Raw genomic sequence first — 20699 nt, 5'->3', positions numbered from 1 at the left:
TACAGAGGCCCTGCGCTCTTCCCCCAAGCATTTAATTTAATCCTGGGGGAGGCGTGAGGCCTCTGTAACCTCACTTGCCTACTGGCAGCCGGGTCTTCGGTGACGCGGCATAAAATTATGCCGCGGGGTCATGTGACGTCACGCGTCACCATGGCAACGAGCGTCAAATGACGCGGTGGGGTGACGTGGCCTGCAACGTCATTTGAAGCCGTGCCTTTGGGAAAGGGGGGGCGCGAACGCTGCGGCTCTCAGGAAGGGAGCCGCAGCTGAAAAAGTTTGCGCAGCGCTGCTCTAGGGTGTATACATTTTAGCTGCCTATTCGTTTTTTGCCTTCTGTATTACACCACGCTTACAACTAACATATTATGATGTGGTTTTACTGTACTGTCAACCTTAAAGATTTTGCATTCAATTTAGAATACCAGACAATAGGAATGTACAATTACGTGTACAAATACTCCGTAACCCTGCAATTATACATGTGAATTGTAATAGTATTTAGTTTAACTTTTTAACCAGTTTCACAGGGTATTTAACCAACGTAACTATTGATAATCTTATGGTGCGTCAGCAATTGGACTTTATAAATGGGGTTCGCTTAGGAGAACTGTTTTAAAAAATAGCGTTTTAAGTACTAACAGTTCTAGTGTTGTTTCTCTTGCATAAACTTCTCTTCCAGATCAAAGATCAGAGCTGATTAGCATCCTTTCTTTGTATCCCTATAGGTAATGCCTGGAAGCAAAGCTGCAGTAGCCGATTTATGTATAGGAGATGTTGTGTCCGCTATTGACGGGGAGAACACCGATGGGATGACCCACTTAGAAGCTCAGAATAAAATCAAGGGCTGTGAAGATGAAATTGCGCTCACAATAAACAGGTCGGTCTCCCATGTTACGCCATCTAACCACTTCTATATTTTTTCATATTTGCAATATCTTGACATTTAAAAAATGCTTTTAGACTTCAGTTTGTGATACCTTTTTAAAGGTTCAAAGCCTCCAAGCGTTCCACATTCCAGGGTGTCCGTTTAAACCACCATTCTTATAGTCACGTCCCGTTAAAAATCCATGTTGTTTGGGATAGAAGAACATGGTAGATCACAGCTGAGGCTCTAGGTCTAATGTCATGTCTTTGCTATTACTTTGGGGAAAGAACCATAAAACTGTGAGGATGCCACAGGAAGTATCAACCACAGAAACGTCCTAGTACACCGTCACCCATATGTAACACCCCTATACCCCCTCCCCAACCTCGCCCCTCCCCTGGCAGCAGGGATAGTGTGTACATATAATATGAGGTAGATATCACTACTGTCTGTGTTCCTATGACCGAGTTTGTACCTGCTCCAATGTGTATGTTAGCTCAATCATTCCCTTTTCCTTCTCCGGGTTACCTTCTGTAGATTCAGGCCGAAGCTGTGATGAGGAGTGATTCAAATAAAAATAGAAAGGTGCTAGGAACTTTTAATTGATGGTCTTTATTGTCCACAGCAGCATTATTCATCAGGACAGGTTTTCCGCATATATCCATACAGCAGTCACAATCTCCCATTGCTAGAAGTCCATTTCTGATCCCAACTTAAATCTGGAAATGGAACCCAGAATAGATTCACCTCAGGACCCAACACCTGAGACTGTGCATGGGTCAACCCACTCCCCGGACCCAGCTTAACCCTGGGACAGGATTGCTTCCTCCATCTAGGTAGACTTCTTTCAGTGTATAGATGATCTGGTATTACACCTTAGGCATTCTTTACACTGAAGTATTAGCTAGAGATTCACTCTAGTCCTTCTGTGACAGACTCCTACATGTAGTGTAAGCTGTTCTAGGCCCTATACTGAAACATACAGTCCCTGCCTGAAAAATAATAAAAGTGATGAACTCTGCTGCTCTTACCCCACAGGCCAGGTGGACCTGGAGACCCCCCGTGATGGGTCTAGTAGGGGTACAGATGGTGATGGGATCCCTGATGTTAAGGTCCTCTTTGGGGGTCTGAATTAAAAAAGGTTGATCCCCACATTTTATATCTAGGGAGTGGCATTAATTCTGCCCCTCTGTAACTGGGCAGATTAAAGATAGTTACATGTCACCCATCCTGACATGTGACCCTCCAGCACTTTCCAGACATCACCAAGCCAAACATGTGCCTGGACGTGCAACATTTTAGAAGCAATATAGGGGAACTAAATCACATGCTTTGCCTGGTGAGACATTAACCCTGGCACTGCCTACAGCTACCAGGGCTGACATACAGACGAGGGCAATATTTTAGCAGGGTGCTACACATAAAAAACGAAAATTATATGTTTACAAACAAATTATGGAAGTATACTTGTGATTGACTCAAAGTTGCTATTAGCTGGGATAGCACCATTAAATAAACAAAATCACCCACCCATTCCCCATAAATGTAGCTGAATGGATTCCAGTGGTCTTCTGGAGCTTGCACTCTCCCCCACCCTAATCCACAGATGTTCTAGGCTGTTGTAGACCCTGGTATGGCCAGGGTGATTATGGGGCCCCCGCAGTAACCAGAATGTGGGGCATTTATAGTAGCTTTCTCATTATTCATTGGCTCCTCCCGGGAGGATATTCTCATGCAGGCAGAACGCAGCGCCTCCTGTAGGTAAGGCCTGAGCAGCGTCTCGCCCAACAGGCGAGGTTTACATAGTCCTGCTCTGTGAAGCCCCCAATTCATAAACAATCAAAAGAAAAATGCGAATTCCCTTCACTTTTAAATGTTCACCCATATAAGATATTGCATTGTCCATTCCTTGTCGTTTTCATTCCCAGACATAGTATCTCATGGATTTCGAGTCTGTCCCACTGATTTTCAGCATCCTGAATCCTAAAGGTGCAATTCCTCCTAGGACCAAAGATTATTCATGTTACTGACTTTTTTTTTTAGGGGTTACATATGAGTAATTGCTGCATGTTTTACCCAAATCTGAGGGGTTCGCTTTGCTCTGGCTACTCCCTTTTGTCTGATCTCTCTGTGAGGAACAAGTGTGTTCCCAACCAGGGCTCCCACCCCTTTATTTTTATTGGCTCTGAGGATGAGGACCTGGTGAGATAAGGGTCAACAGAACACTTAAGTGACCAACATTACTATTGAGGAGCCCCTAAGAAATTAATCTTGTATTTAATTTCCAAAACAATGAATGCAGCCAAACCTTTTCTACTAGCATGGTTAGATTTGTTCAGGGCAGATCATTGGTCTGTTAAAATGATTTACAAACGGTTGTTTTCTGCCCGGCTACGTGAGATGGCACATTTTAAAGGCTTCAGTAGAGCCTCGTTGATAAAAATCAGCACTTGCTCATTCCAATGCAGAATGTTTGGCTCAGAACGCCCAAATCTCACTGATTTAAGGTTCCTGGAGTTGGACATCTCTGCATTCCAGCATTTCCAAACCCCTTTATCATCACTACATCAGCAATCTGCTGCATTCAAATGAAAGGGAGGGAAATCTTTTCCAACACAGAGAAGCCGCCTCACAGTAAAATGATTAGAAGCCTAAAAATCAGAGCGTCTATACAGGGAGAGTGTGCCCGTGTGTTTAATATTAAAGATATTTGGTGGTCAAAATGTGATGGTACGAGGAGGCACAGAAGCAAAGTACCACTACTGTATGTTGGTTATCGGAATTTAGTATTAAAGCTGCAGTTCAGTCAATATCCTGCATGTGTGTTTTTTTTAATAAATCAGTTCTGTAGTAAGAAAAAATACGTTTAGCATTTTCTGTTTTTAAAAAAACAACTTTGAAAGACCAATTTTCTTGTATTCTATTTTAACAGCCATTTGCTAAGGCATTGCCCCTTCATGGCCTGTCACAAACCCAGGCACACCCCTTTGTCAACCCTGCCCTCCCTCTAGCACATGTCAGTGCAGGAGTGCTCATGAATATTCATGAGCTTCCACTGACTGACAGAAGCAAATAAAAACATATGCCAGCTCTAATTATGTCACCAAATTTCGCCTATCAATACATGGAGAACGAATTGACCTGCAGCTATACAGTTCTTTAGGTAATTAGAGATTGCCCACATGAAACTATTGAAGTAAAAAAATTAATTAAAAAAATAAAAATAAAAAAAACACTGAACTGCAGCTTTAATGTGCTAGTTAGTAATAGCCATCCTCGCACTCAGGAGACCCAAAAGGTCGAAACAAAAGCTGTCTGTTGATAGGTTTACTGGCTCTGCACTTCTTTAACCCAGGATGTGCTGAAAAAGCTTGGTAATATAGCAGGCCTAAATGTATAGGGGTCCATGTTAAAATGGGTATTAAGTAAAAGGTGAGACTGTGCTCATTTGCATGTCATTACCCAGAATCCCTGGCTGCAGTGGAAGTGGTATGCTTAGGCTAGGTCCCCAGTGGCCACGGCTGCGCGCGCAACGGGGTGTGCACAAAGCCGCGATGCATGACCGCCTTGGCCAAAAGACAAGATTTTTGTCTTGGCCCAGCGGGCGAGCATTGGCCACGTCATGGCGACGGGCAGCCAATGAGAGCAAACCAGCCGCGTGACGGCATGGCCGCGACACCACCACACCCCCTCCCTCCCCCCCATCGGATCCCCTGCTCTCCACTCCAAGACAACGGGTGCACGCGCTACCAGACGCTCTGGCACGAGTGGAGCTGTGACCACTAGGGCGGTAGCCTAAGATATAATGATGAAAGGCAGGGTTGCAGACCTGTCTGAGACGTGAATGTGCGCACAAGTGATATTTTTATTTGATGGATAATATTAGAATTACACGACCCGAAGAAAATAAACACAACTCGTTTTACACAGGAAACAAGTGAAAATATAATGTTAATAAAAAGATATTTTTTTACCTGTGATGTATGGTTGACCTTTATAAATTATCTATGCTTTCCTCCTATTGCTTGATTTTGCTTTTGACATTTGAAATATGATCCCAGTCAGGCCATTCTTTGTTTGAACACGGTGAACTCTTTTAACAAGATATACTTTATCAGCAAGAAGAATGATTGTGGTGTGAAGGGAATGATTGTATTATAGTATTTACACTCTGTTAATCATTAAACTTGAGCACACAATAGAACTTTAGATATGACCATAAGACCTAAAACTTTGTATGGATATTCTATAAAAATGTCTCGGGTTTAGCACTATAAAAGCACAGATTGGTAGGGTGGATGTAAAGTGCTTTCAAATATCTCAATTATGAGTTGACCCTACACAGGATTTCTTTTATTTCCAGTTAAACCCATGGATGAATCATAGTGAATTTTTAAGTGGCTTTGTGGAGGTAGCACATGACCCATAACCTAACCATCTGTGTGTTTGATCTGCCAGCGTGATAGTATACATGTCTGTTTATTACAGAATATATGTACATTGCACAAATGTGATCCACTGCCTTGAATGTCTTATGGAATAGCATTGCTTAGTAAACATGGCATACGTTTGTTGCATTGTATCCGCCAAAGATGATTTAACCGCTGATGATGCTACTTCATATTTGCCTGCAGAATTATCTGTGTTTAAATTGGTAATTTCTTTGATTTATTAGGATCAGATAGTTCTAGTTCTTTATATACATAAGTCCAATCTGAGTTCAGTTTGAGACTTTATACATTTTTGAGACACAACTTGTTAAATCATATTCATTTTTATATAGTGTTAACAGAGTGTAGTTTGTGCGGCAAATACATATTTGCAGGCACAAGCAGTCTCTGCTCTAAAGAGCTTACAATCTACTTTTGATGCATGTCCATCAAATAAGATAAAGTGACGTGCCCCAAGGTCCCAAGGAGAGGTTACACTGGGTCCCAAATCAGGTTCACCCACTTCAAAGATGGTGGTCTTACCACTGAGCTACTCTTTAAATGCATCATTAAAAATAAAGCCCTTTAAGATATGTGGTTGTGTAATAAACACATTGGGGTTTTGAGTCACTGCAATCTGAACACTGGTGTTTATTGTCATTTGGAGCTCAACAAAAAGAGAACGTTATTCTTTAAAGTGCAGCTGTTTCCACCTGGATGGCCAACAACAAAAGTGTTGAGTAAGCAACTGCGCTTTTGTGTTAGACCAGGAGAATTCTGTAATGGGCAGCCTGCTGATACCAGCCCCTGCCCGAAACACCATGAAATGACTCGGGTCAGATTACGTGTTGTAGGTCTATATGAATATAAATGTACAAGTATTTGGGGGGAGGGTTTGTCTGATTTTGCTTTAGTTCGATGCTCTTTGTAAACGGTGTGCTGAGTTTTCCCAAACATGCCTCAGCAAGATAAAATAATTACTATGTAGTATGGGCTGCCTCTGTTCATATATGTAAAAGGCAACACAATTTTACTCAACAGTATCTCAAAGGTGCAATCCCTTGTAGCTAACAAAATGTCAACAAGAAAGTAATTAACCTTCTTTTTTAAATAAATGTACCCATGTTTAAAAATATGTACAGTATCTGCTTTTTGTTCTTTGGAAAGTAAATGTTCCTCTTTAATGTGGCCTCTGAATAAGGGAATGCTCATCAATCAAGTGTTTCTTCTAACCTTGGCTCATACTGACTTTGTCAGAGTGCCAACAAGGCTAGAATTTCTTCAAATCAGACACAGTAATACATTGCACATTTTCTAGGAGGCAAATGATGACATCCCGGTCAATATTTTATGTTTGCCAAAAGGGGCAGTTCAACATAGCTGGTAAATGGAAAAAATATTGTTTAAACAATTTATCTCTATAATTGGCCTTTTTAAGACCCAATCTCCCTTGACCTTCTGAGTGCTCCATGATGTAGCTACCACATCTTGAGGTCTAGCGTGCTTTTATATTTCTCGTTTTTTATGGGAGTTCGTGTTCTGCGATCTAAACGGAAGAGGATTTATTTTCTACTTGTGTCATCATTGGTGTCGAACTCGTGCGTTTGCTTCTGAGGAGCGATCAGATGTTCGCGTGTCGTGCTAACCGGAGCAGTGGCGGTGGCACTCAACGCAGTGGTTTGTAAATGCTCTGGCAGCAGCCGGGTTATTTAGCAGTATAGGAGTTTTAACCTTTTGGGTGTCCCATGACACAGCCACTATGCCATCGGGTCTGGCACCCCAGGGGCCGGCATGGACTTTTGTTCGTTTTCTAGGGGAAATCCCATTCTGTACTGTGGAGCATTGAACGTAATCTGGCCGAAAGAGGAAGGCTCTTCTGTTCCCTCAGTGACGTCGCGATCACATGATCTCTGAAGAGCAGTCACGTCGTTGTGATGTGTTGGAAGGGCTGTGGCACCTTTGGCACTCAAAGGCCCAGATTCACTAAAGGGTGCTAATCTGTAGCACACCTTCACTTCCGTTCATTTGAACGAGCACCCTTTAGTGAATCTTGGCCTTTTTTAAGAGCCAAAGGGTTACATTCTCAAGAAAAGGAAACATGGACTTTTTGGAACTGAGAATTCTACTAAACTTGCCAAGGAATTTGTAGCAACAAGCCCAAGATATATAGAGGAGGCCATTGCCAACTGCCATTTAACACTTTGTGGTCTTCCACTGACAGTTTTGGGAGGTTACAATCTCTCAAATAGACCTCAATCTAGGTCGGGTCGGGGGCTTTAGCATTCGGAGTTGAATTGTCAAGATCATAGAGATCCGTATAAAATTTACCAAATTCCTCTGCTATCTTAGAGGGGTTGTAAGTCACCTCCTTTTAACCTCCCAGCAGGGACTAAAGCTCTCGACCTGATACCTCTAAGTTTATTTGCCAATAAGCGGTCCGCCTTATTTCCCTTATCATAATACGTTTGCTTAGTCCACTTAAGGGCTTTCGCTACATCTTCTAGTTGCACCCTCTTAAGTTCCTCCCTTGCCTCGGTCAGAATTCAATACATTTTCCTTGATGGGTTTTATGTGATTGTTCTATTTTTACAAATTTTCCTGTTACAATTTTTTGTCTTTCTATTTTTATTCTCTTTGTGTGATGCTAATGACATGAGCTGTCCTCTGATCGTGGCCTTATGTGCCTCCCATAGTATTGATGTTGATTCTACAGACCCATTGTTGATACGAAAATAATTTTTGAGTGAATCTCCGATTTGTGAGCTAATCTCTGAGTAGTTCAGTAATGAATCATTCATCCTCCAATGGAATGATTGAGTCCTAGCAAATGGGGGATCAAACAGGATCGCCACCGGGGTGTGGTCTGACCTCGTGATAGGCCCTATATCTGAGTGGACCAATACCTCCAAAATACCCAGTGATACAAATATATTGTCAATTCTGGAGTACGAATCATGTAGGGGTGAATATAAAGAGTAATCCCTCTGTCCTTTATGTGAGCTACGCCAAGCATCCCACAGACCATATTCTTTAAGTAGCAGTCTAAATTTCTTAGCTACACTATATACCATAGCAAAGTGCGATTGCTCTGGGTGGGTGGACTTACCCACATCCGGATCTGGTACCATATTAGAATCACCTCCCAAGATCAGCAGTTGCTCTCGGCTATCTGCCATGGATTCCAATATTTCCCTTAAAAAATCGATTTGTCCCTCGTTGGGTGCATAGATATTCACTAACGTGATATGTTGGCCTGAAAGAAGCCCGTGGACCACTATGCCCCCCACCCCCCCACCCCTTGATCTCTCTTAACCTCCAAAGCCTGGAATATCCTGTTTAATCAGTATTGCAACCCCTCTTTTTTGTTTTTTTCTAGTAAAAGAAGAGTAAAATGCTATAGGGTATGTTCCACTGAAAGGGTTTGGGGGCTCCGGAGTATCAAAATACTTACCCCTGGGAACTTGGGGAAAAACAACAAAAATTAAACTATAAAATAAGATGAGTGTAACCAGCCACTCATCCCATATTTGCGGCCAGACCCTACGTGGCCGTACTGGGGGCAACTTGATGTCGGGCATGCAGAGCTCTCGCTGATCTTGCACACCCCACCTCCATCTGCTCTCCCTCTCCTGATCGCGCCGTCACCGCAGCTTGATTAGAATATTAAAGAGCCTAAAAGACACGTCAATTCCTAACAACCGTGGAACAGATAAACATATAAAACTTTTCATGGTAACATGCACTTATAGGGATAGGCTTCCTGGATAAAAATATAAAAACCCGGTTTTATATTTTATCTTTAAATGTTCAATGTCTATTAACATTACATTTTTGAGCGGTAATTGCTCTAGGCTTCTCAATGAGGCTTAGTGTCCTTTGTGTCTATAAACAAAAGAAACCATTCCTTCTAAGTCTTTGGGCCAAGGCCCCCTCGCCATCGCCGGGGCAACCAGTCCTTGTGTTCTCCGTTTCGTCCACCGATCAGCTGTAGCAATCCGGCACCCAGGGTGCGCGCAGCAGACTCCAAACCATATATAAAACAGTCCCTATGGTAGATTGGAAAAAGTATAGAGGGAGACAGGGAGAAAAGCTGAAAGAAAACAAACATATCAACACATCCGGGATATCTTTCTCTGGGTTGCCGAATCGCCAGTCAAGGAGATGGCCACGGACTCAACGAGAGTCCCTCCAAGGCACAGTCGGTCTTAAATCTCTTATCTTTGGGCAACCACACCCTCCGCTAATCGATCGTCATCCGTGTTGTCGTCTCGAGGTCTTGGGTGCTGGCCCAAGCCATTCCTTGGGGGTCAGACCCAACGCCGACAGAAAAGATGCTGATTCCTCTGGTTAACGGAGCGGGATCTGTCTGCCTTCATGGTTGACCACAAGGCGGAATGGAAAGGCCCACGGGTAGCGAATACCCTTTTCCTGAAGCACCACCGTCACTGGACGCAGCCCTCTACTCTCTCAATTGTCATCCTGGTCAGATCCTGGAAAATCTGGTTGGAATTGTTTTCAAATTCAATTAAGCCACTGTTTCTGCAGCATTTTATAATCCTTTACTTGGTTGCATAATGGTGGAGTCTTAGAACCACATCTCTGCTTCTTTCAAATCTCTGTCCCAGGGCTCTGAGATCTATCCATCAAAAAATCGTCATCTTGTAGCTGGGAGTCAATTGACGTAAACAGTCTCTTAAGATATGGCTGGAGTGCTTCTGTGGACCTCAACTCAGGGACATGACGGATTTGTAAATTCTGCCTTCGCTCTCTGTTCTCTAGGTCATCTATACCATCCCTCATAGCTCTTATCTCTTCATTGAGACGCAGGACCTCATCATCAGTATTTATCTGGTTCTGTAAAGAAATGTCCACCTTATTTTCAAGCTCCGTAGTTCTTTTAGCCAATAAAGAAACTTCTGTCTTAAATTCTTTTACAGCTCTATCTAGAGCTGACTGGAAGCATGTTCTGGAGGTCCTGCTTAGTGATTACTGTGTCTCCCTCTGCCATACTCGTCTCTCTGTTACAAACAGCTCCCCCCACGGCCTCCACTCCTGCTGCGGCCCTCTCTGCTGAGTTTCTCAGGGTGGCCTTCCTGTCAGGGATATCACCCTCAGGTCCCGCAACTTGCCTCTCTCCTCCTTTGTTTGTTGTTGCAGACGAGCGCTCCCATATGCTCAGCTCGGCGGCGCCATCTTTGTTCTTCCTTCTCTCCGCTACCGCTTGCTGCCCGCGTCTGAAGTGGGAGAGATCTAGGGTCCCCGGCTTTGGGGTTTTCTTCTGAGCCATCCCGCTGGTTCCTCGACTCATAGAGTGTCTCGCGGGGCCGATCGGAGCGGCGATCAGGGTCTAAAATTAATTATATTGGCGGAGTGCACGGAGCTTCCTCAGCCTGCGTGCATCCGCGATTATATCCCGCGCGCCCCCTCCTATGCGCTTTTTAAAAATGCCAAAGGTTGTGCGAAGAATCAATCTGGGTTCGGAAAGGCAATTTCAAAGAGCCAAGTCTTTAGCCATTTTCTGAAAGCGGGATGGTCTTTCATGTATCTGATGGATATGGGGCGAGCATTTATTTATTTATTTATAAAATGTTTTACCAGGAAGTAATACATTGAGAGTTACCTCTCGTTTTCAAGTATGTCCTGGGCATAGTTAATATGACAAATAATACATGGTTACAAATACAGTTACATAATGAGCAGGGTATACATTATATACAATACATTGCATGCACAGTTAGAGAAGATATATATTATAAGCTTATGTAACAGTTACAGACCAGATTAAAATGTGAGACAGCCTTAGTTGTGAAAGAACTTAAACAGGTGGTGGATGTGAGAGTCTCCGGTAGGTTGTTCCAGTTTTGGGGTGCACGGTAAGAGAAGGAGGAACGTCCGGATACTTTGTTGAGCCTTGGGACCATGAACAGTCTTTTGGAGTCAGATCTCAGATGATAGGTGCTGCATGTGGTAGGGGTGAGGAGCTTGTTCAGATAGGTGGGTAGCTTGCCCATAAAGAATTTGAAGACAAGACAGGAAAGGGGAACTTTGCGTCTAGACTCGAGTGATGACCAATCTGGTTCTTTGAGCATTTCGCAGTTTTGTGTGTTGTAGTTGCATTGGAGAACGAAATGACAAATTGAATTGTAGAGGGTGTCAAGTTTGCCAAGGTGGGTTTGGGTTGCCGAGCCATATACTATGTCTCCATAGTCGATAATTGGCATTAGCATCTGCTGTGCAATACGCTTTCTGACCAGCAGGCTTAGGGAGGATTTGTTTCTGTAAAGCAGGCCTGCACAACTCGTAAAGCAAGAAGGGCCGAACTGCTCCAAGGAAAAAAAATTTGGGCCGCACGGGTAAAATCATCATCTCTCCCATCATTTCTCCTCCAGCACCCATCATCATCCTCATCTCCCCCAGAACCCCTCACTATCAACCTTTGCGATACTCCCCATCTATCTCTCATACCCCCGTCTCTCCCCCTCACCCACACATAATAATCCCTCTCCACATCAAACACACAATACCCCCCTGCACACCACACACATCCCACCCCCCCTGCACCTCACATCACTCTCCCCCCTGCACCTCACATCACTCTCCCCCCCTGCACCTCACATCACTCTCCCCCCCCTGCACCTCACATCACTCTCCCCCCCTGCACCTCACATCACTCTCCCCCCTTGCACCTCCAATCACCCCCCCCTGCACCTCCAATCACCCCCTCTGCACCTCCAATCACCCCCGCCTGCACCTCCAATCATCCCCCTGCACCTCCAATCACCCCCCCTGCACCGGGGCCGCGGGGAATCGCCTCCATTTTTTTAACTTTTTAAAAAAAATGTAATTAACTGGCGCCCGGCCGGACTCATCGCGGGCCGCACAGAGAGGCCAGGCGGGCCGCATGCGGCCCGCGGGCCGTATGTTGTGCAGGCCTGCTGTAAACAGGCCTGGCTGTGGAGTTCTGGATTGCCTGAAGTGTAGAACAAAAGTAGGTTACAGTGAGTTGCTATTCAAGGCAATGGTATCTAACGCCAGTCCAGCGATGATACCGATCGGTATCTGAGTTTTATAATCCCTGCTCCACCCCCCCCCTCCCCCAAACTTGTTATTTCTTACTTTTATTTTGTTCACATTAGTGAGCTCTGGGAAGTGTCTGTTTTTGTACTTGGCAGAGAAGAAGATTTTGAGCTGCGTTTAATGTAGACTTAAAAATAAACAATGATTGTGAAATATTCTTATCCCTCAGATTCCATTGCTCTCTGTCATTTGGCTGCATTATGTGAAGAGCAGAGTTCATACTTTAAGTATTTATATTCCATCTTTTAGTGGGATTTGTTAAAAAAAAAAAATATACATGTGTGTGTGTGTGTGTGTGTGTGTGTGTGTGTGTGTGTGTGTGTGTGTGTGTGTGTGTGTGTGTGTGTGTGTGTGTGTGTGTGTGTGTGTGTGTGTGTGTGTGTCTGTAACATTGGTGTTCAATTTGGACTACAATACATATGTTTTTCTTCACTTCTTCAGTTGCTTTGATGTATTTACGATATGTGCGCACGCTACCAGTGTCCCGTTGTCTGTATAGAGGGCTGCCGATTTCTGTGAGTGATGATAGATATATATTTAGGATCGTGACACAACTAACATCTGTGTGTATGGCTCCTCTGTGTCTTTATGTTATTCTCAGAAAAGGAAGCATGAAAGGGAGTAATATAGCTCAGAGGGTAAAGTCAGCAGGTCAGATTGGTTTGTTTTTCTGGCAGAAGCCAATATATATATTTATATGTTGGGACAGTCCTATTAAAATGGGGGGAGGGAAAGCGTATATTTTTTTAAAGCAAATTACCAATGTAATTGTCTTTGTTAAAAAGCTCCAAACAATGTGAATGTTCTCTTGTAATTACGGTTTAATTATGTTGCCATCATGAGCCAAACAAAATAACAAAAGGTAGAAGACCCCGGATAAACGATCTCCCCACATATCAATGTATCGCCTTGTCTGTGACATTATTGGGACGTCGCTTCTGTTAAATGGCAACGTTTTCTTAGTGTCCGTTAAATACTCCGGGGCCGAGGTGGCGTTATCCTCCGGCGCCCAGCACATCAGCATCATATTTAAGAAACTCCAAGAACACGTTTGTTGCCGCTGCAAACAGACTCAACTATTTTTTTAGTTTGGTTTTATGCAGAAAATTGTCATCACTAAGGCCCATATTTACTAAGCAGCGATGCACTATGACACCTTTTAGCACTGCTTACCAAATCTGGCCCACTATGGTGAATAGGCTATAACGGGTGTACCCAACTCCAGTACTCGACCTGACGGTTTCCCTTTTCAGGATATCCCAGATTCAGCACAAGTGGCTCAATCAGTAAGTCAGTCGAAGACAGAGCCACCTGTGCAGAAAACCTAACCTGTTAGTGGCCTTTGAGGACTGGAGTTGGGCAGCCCTGGGTTATACCTAGGGTATGTTCCAGCACAGAAGCTGTATTATGTAGTGGCACCTGGTAAATTGTTGTAGTGACGCTTACTGCAAATTAAAGTAATTGTTCGATAAAGGAAGAATATTTGTTTTATCGCCTTTGCTGTATAGTGACTGATGAGAAATACCCGATAACACATTTCTAACATTATAAACTACCTAATCTTTAACCTAAATTGTAGCGGTAGTTAATTTGAACACTGTCCTATTTTAGATTTTAAAAAGCACTTTAGCATCACTCTGATGTATATAAAATGGATATACTGCATACTACTTTTCTAACTTTTCGGTGCAATCTTTGAAAAGATTTATATACGGAATTACAATTATTTAATAAAGACAAGTGCTACTATGAGTAAAAAAAAGTTATCATTTTTTTATACCCCTGAAAAGGCCAATAGAGTGTAACAATATTTTGCAATATTCTCGGCGAAATTCGGTGAAAGCTAAAAAAAAGTGTCTCATTTTTTTTTTCTGTCGCAACTTAATTGAAAGAAATTCACCAGAACTTTTTGCCGTCAGGCAAATGCCGTTAAATTTGCATGAATATTCAGCAATAAAAATATCACTTGTGAGCATATTCACGCGTCCCAGACAGGTCTGCAACCCTGCTTTTCACCATTATCTCTTGGCATACAGTGCTTCCACTGCAGCAAGGGATTCTGGGAAATGACATGCAAATGAGCACACGAAAAAACAAACTGAGACCGCATCGATCAGAGGGGCGTGTGATGCCTTGTGCATTGTATGCCCATATAGCAATGAAGGAGTTACTTATTTCCCTTATAAAGCCTCCATGCAACATGCTGCAGGCCTCTTATACACTGAGTTAGTTAAACAATTTACACTGGACAGATTATCAAGTACAAAATCTTTTCATCAAGTGGGAAAAATTGCAGACTTCAAAGCATTTTTTGCTTCTGACTTAAGTACCCCCAGTAAAAATGTGGAAGCATAAAAAAAACTGTTACAGGGAGAGACTTAGATGTGTGTACTAGTGAGATAAGAACTTTGTGTGTTGTGCAATACAGTCTGTAAATAGGTTTATATTGAACTTGGCACATGATCCCACAATATAAGTGTAATTCCCTTTCACTGGTAAAAGTTGGCACACCCGATCTGGCATTTGATGGATCTGGGCCGATGGGTGCCCTATGAAATGATAATGATAACAACTTTAATTCATATAGCACTTTTCTCCCAATGGGACTCAAAGCACGTCACAATAACAGTATAGGGCCCGGTATGCAGCACATCGGATTGTTGCACACACAGTCCCTGCCCAGATATGTTTACAATCTATGATTTGGTGCCTGAGGCACAGGGAGATAAAGCGACTTGCCCAAGGTCACAAGTAGCCGACACCAGGAATTGAACCAGTGTCCCATGCTTCAAACTCCGTGTCAATGTTATCAGTCACTGTTACTTAATGCGTTAATAAAGAACAAAAATGTATGATAAAGTCCCTACAGGATGAAACGCGTTGGTGCGTTAGCGCTCTCTTCACCATTGTGGATTGGTTAATTAAATACCTTGCTTTTTATTTGGAGTTGCCCTGAATTCATTTATTATCGTGGATGGCATGTGCTGCTGTGCTCCTTTGTTCACCTACTCTACACAGGGAGCCGACACCAGGAATTCAACCAGGGTCCCCTGCTTCAAACTCGGTGTCAATGTTATCAGTCACTGTCTTGACTCGCTGAGCCGATCAAAAATGTCAATATTTACTCACTCTAAGATGATTCAATTGGTTAGAGATTCTTCGAAGCATTTTGTAAGATCTTATAGATGAGGTTTGATAGGTTCATAATATACAATATTATTCTATAACATTGACTTTGCTACACGTGTAGTGTTTAAATAAACTCTTAAAACATTTATAGCTGTCAACGTTTACTTTAGCTCTTGTATATAAAGTCAGCAGGATTCCCTGAAAAAGTATAGGGTTTGACTTCATTATATATTGGGTGAATTTGCCAAACTGTGGCTTAAGGATGGGAAATTAACCTGGACTGATACCATGTGCTGTACAATCTCTCTGTCTCTCCCCCAAATAACAGAATTGGTCACGTTACGCCAAAGAAGAGATCTTTAGTATCATTTGCTATTTTCTACATGTATAAAAAACCAAACCACTTTAAAGTTACAGGGGAACAGAGCCAAACATCATGTACGTGGGAAAAAATGCAAGGCATTTAATATTTCTCATGTGTACGAGCTGCACTGTGAGAATGTGAAGACCAATGAATCTTTCGTGCCTGCGGTTATTGGATGAATATTTTAGCTGAAATCTCTAACATTATTCCTGTTGTCGGATAATTCTGAACACGTGCTCGAAACAAGTTCTGTGTCTTCAGATTAATGGCAGAGACTCCTTTTAGATCCACACCCGTGAACCATTCATAAAACTATTTTCTTTTGCTGGTGAGATTGGTTTCTTTTATAAAATTTCCCCTTATTTTATTATAAAAATAAATGTGTGTGATGAAATTGACACACTATCACAATTTGATACTGTATGTGTGTGTGTTTGTATATGTATATAACATTTAACGATCTTTAATCCCATATATATGATAGTGTATATGTATATGAATGATGTTTATGTATATGAATGATGGATGGGTTTGTAAAACAAGTAGTTTTTTTGTCGTTGTTTTTTTAATATAAACTGGGCACATTTTTGGCTTCATGAATAATAAATACAAACTTGCGAACATATGCACAAATGTTAGATCCCCCTCCCCCACCCCCCATCCCCCAAAATAAAAAAAATTGTGATCATTTTTTACAAATCCAAAACCAATGTAGCAGAACCCACCGTCTGTAATCTTCAGCCCTTGTCGACCCACTGCTGGATGAAGCCTCCCCAATGATATTCCAGGTACTGCGGTTGCAGCCTCTTCTCCACGTTGCTCCAACACATTTTCCGATTTCGTCCTATCATCGAGATCTCTTTTGGAAATATTTTTGTGCAAGTGCGCAACATGTTTCAAAGCGCGGTAGAGAGATGGCTGCTTGCTGACTCTTGAGATAAAATAAAGGATATCTCATTAAGTGTAGTGTATAGGTTTCATTTTACATTTAGTGTCTTATGTATAGGTAAGTATTTTGAGGATGCTTTTTAAAAAGGTTATATATCCCTTTACCTCTGACATTATTTGCTTCATCTAGCCCTAACACTTCAAGTAATGAGTACCGCTTGTTTTATTAATAAATCCAAACCATACAGAGAAGATTTTTTATTTTATTTCTGACGTTAACTTTTTTTTTTTTTTTTGGATTTTCAGGTCTGAATCGAAAATTTGGTCACCTCTTGTGGCTGAAGAAGGAAAAGCAAACCCGTACAAAATGAATTTGGCATCTAATGCACAGGTAATCACACACATTTTTTTCTTATTGTGTGCTTGAAATATACAGTAGATCTATTTCTGCTCTTGTTGTGAGATGTTTTGCCCAACACATTCAATGATCAGTTTTAGTTTGCCGGTAATATTTTATATGCAAATAACAGTGTATGCCTTTTCCATGAGCTAACATCCAAGTGACTTATGGGAAGCCGGAGTCTATACGTCTCTCTCCTTCTGCATTCATTCTCGGTAGACAAAGAAGGGTGGGAAGCTGTACTGGGAAGGAAGGAGAACTACATGAACTAATTGTTGTATTCTTTTATTTTATGTTACATTGTGTTTGTGTCCTAATTTGCACCCTGGGTTTTTGAGTTTTGAAGTATACAGAAATGCAGCTGCCTGTCGCACTGCTTTATATACAGTATGTGTCATTGTGTTTTATCTGACCGCAAGATACAGAAGGTCTTCTTGTATTTACACAAAGCACAGCTGTGACACTGGGCCTTATGCAGAGAGGAACGTAATTTAATGTGAAAACGGCAAGAAAATAGCCACAGAATTGGAGCAAGTTATGGTCGTATGCAGAAAGCTGCGTTACCTAATTTTTCTGATGAGATTCAAAATTGCCAAGTTTTTCTGGCTAGATTGAACTCACTATAATATAGGGCAGAATGGCGAGTTGCAGTGCATCTATGCTACCTGCATACCACCCTATTTTAACATGGCGAATTTACCAATCTCTCCACGTGTTTGGCAATTTTTAAAGTAAAGAAACCTGCTGTGGAGAATTTTATGAATCTCTCCATGTTCTCTGCAGGAGAAGCTTCTCTGGGAAGTATTTTCTCCAAAATATGGTGCTATTTCCCTTGTCTATCCTCTCTGCATAAGCCCCTCAGAGTTTAAAGGGTGCTTCCTCACACACCGCAGTGTATGCACAACTATACGTACGGTGACCAGAGTTTCAAATGTTGCAACACAAACACAAATTATTTATAAAACAAATTACATCACCTAAAAATAAATATTATAATGGTATTTGTCTAATAGCGTCCCCATTCATGCTGTATCATTGATTGTACTCGCAGTGCAGTGCATTACTGTATTACATATAGCTGCCGGTAATTAGAGTTTACCAATATATTTAAAGTTTACTCTTTGATCTGGTCGATCACATAACCATGCATTGTCTATTTTTAGGATTTTAAGTGAGCTAAAAACCTGGACATTTAAACGATTTTGAGAGATGTGTCTGGACACCGAGACTTTTAATGACAATCCGGGATGTATGGTCACCCTAACTATATGGGCTCCAGTATAATGATGCTTGATTTTTATTTAATGATGTATGGGCTGATGTACGCTTTCTGAATTGGGGCGTTCTTACCGTCACAAGTCCCCCAGTTCCACTGCTGTTTGCATTGTTCTTTCAACATTACTGGGAGGATAATGGAACCACCAGCAACCTGGTGAGCCAGTCCATAACCAGAATTAAGTACAGAACATTTAAATAGAGCAATACAATATTAGATGCTTAGTATTCTGGAAATTAGAATTACATAACTAGTGATGGTGAAGGGGGTTAGGGCGTCCTGGCGAAGTTAACACAAATATGCCAACCTCCAAGGAAATGTATGGGTTATGGACCAAAAACATGGAATTTAACTTGGAAAAGTACAGATTTTTATCAGAGACTGCATTACAGACTGTGACTGCACTAATGCTATAAAGCCCCGAGACTTACAGAAAATCCCACAGGAGATACTGGGGTGGTCCCGGTTAATATGAGGGGCGGTTCTGCCAACAGTGGAGTTAGACATCAGGGAATGGTCCCATCGACATCACATTTGTGCCGAAATGAAACGTTTACAAAACAACTTTTTTTCCACCCTTGGGCTGTCCCTAACCAGAGCATTGCTGTAACTAATGTACCACATTCTTGTTATTGACTGCCTTAGACTGTATTATCTTTTCAGAGGGGCGACCTACCAGTGAGCCTGTGTTCATGTTCTGGGGAACTCCCTGGGTGTATAATAGAAAGTGAATTATTTATATAGGGGGAATGCTGCCCCATCACTTGTTAAATGATTTTCTCCCAGATAGCAGTGCAATGCTATTGTTTTCGAATGGCAGTAGGGCTTCACAATCATCTCCAACAATTAACATTACATTACTATCATGCATGTGTTGCTAAGTTAGCATGCACCAGAGCAGTTGCACAGCTTTGTCTTAGTGGCTGATGTTTAGGAGTGTGCTTTGCTTGGTCGTCACATCACAATGCAGGTGCACCGCTTTCTCTCACAATGATTTACGGCTCTATGCTTTGTAGGTGCTGGCATGCTGCAGCGTAGGTGCTGTCATGCTGCAGCGTAGGTGCTGGCATGCTGCAGCGTAGGTGCTGGCATGCTGCAGCATAGGTACTCGCTGAAACGGAAATCTTACAATATTCAAAGAATACAAAAACCGTGAAGATTTTCTAAATGGGAGTTGGAAATATGACATAATTGCACATGAAATACCCTGTATATGCCTCAGTCAGTAAAGCGGTTATGTTTTCATGTGTACTTGGTGTTTGTGCACTCACAAAGCTGATTTGAATATTCTGGACGTTTTTATACAAATTAATATTTTAACATGCTTGAGACCACATACATTAAAGAACATATCCTGTTTCTTACCTTCTCTGGAGCAGCAGCAATATACCTTTTTTTACCCGGGGCTGTGTGTGTATCGAACAAAATATCCAAGAAGACTCGCCGATAAGTGGATTTAATATGATTCAGGTTTTGGCTCCTGGGGGAGCATTGTCACAATGAAGGAGAGGAACAAAGTGGTTACCATATATAGTATATGGCAAAACAAGGTATATGCTATATATTGTACCCACTTTGTTTCTCTCTTTTTTCCTGACGAGTCTCTGTTGGGAGCCAAAACTTTCATCATATTAATCAATCAACTTGTTCTGAGTGCGACGTCTTGAATATTTTGTTATTTTGCAGCATCTCTTTGCATGCTGATTTGCAGTTCACGCCTATTCTTCAGCTGCTGCACCCATCTCCATAAGACGTGTGTGTGTTTATAATCATCATCAGTCCTTGTCGATCCATCGCTGGATGAAGGGCCTGCCCCCAATCTTCCAGATACTGCCGTTGCAAGCCTCTCTTCCTTCTGATTTCATCCTCCCATCTTACTTTTGGTCATTGTCTTGGTCTTTTTAATTTCCCTTGGAATTCAGTGAAGTACCATCTTTGTTGAGCAATGGTTATTTCTATTTGCGATATGTCTGTTCCACCTCCATTTTCATTTCTTGACCCTTGTGATTGTCACTGATTTGTGTTTGCTCTCAAACTCATTCATTCTTCTTCTTGTCACTTCAGGTAATGCCCAGCATACATCTCTCCATACTTCGAGTTTTCTGAAGCTTCTGAGTAAACTGTGTCTGTAAAAATCCTATATGCTGTGTACCGCACACTCTACTGTAATTGTGAAGTGCATTGAGTCCCATTGGGAGAAAAAGCCCTTTGTGAAATAAAGTTATTATCTTTGCATTTCGGTTACAAGATTCCCATCCATATGTGAGCAC

The 20699-nt window shown here is 42.1% G+C and overlaps 1 protein-coding gene across 4 annotated transcripts in view; it reads left to right on the top strand.

The window, feature by feature from the left end:
* The window catches only part of PDLIM1 (PDZ and LIM domain 1), a 55716-nt gene that overhangs the window by 16412 nt on the left and 18605 nt on the right, over window positions 1-20699 (top strand). For all 4 annotated transcript variants that reach the window (XM_075610931.1, XM_075610932.1, XM_075610934.1 and 1 more), the window contains exons 2-3: window positions 726-877; window positions 17060-17144. In XM_075610931.1, the coding sequence (XP_075467046.1) occupies window positions 726-877; window positions 17060-17144 (237 nt within the window). The remainder of the gene's footprint in view (window positions 1-725; window positions 878-17059; window positions 17145-20699) is intronic.

This window comes from Ascaphus truei, chromosome 8 (assembly GCF_040206685.1).
Source record: "Ascaphus truei isolate aAscTru1 chromosome 8, aAscTru1.hap1, whole genome shotgun sequence".
Lineage (NCBI taxonomy): Eukaryota > Metazoa > Chordata > Amphibia > Anura > Ascaphidae > Ascaphus > Ascaphus truei.
The sequence above is the reverse complement of the archived record's forward strand: the minus strand, read 5'-3'. Positions and strand labels throughout refer to the sequence as shown.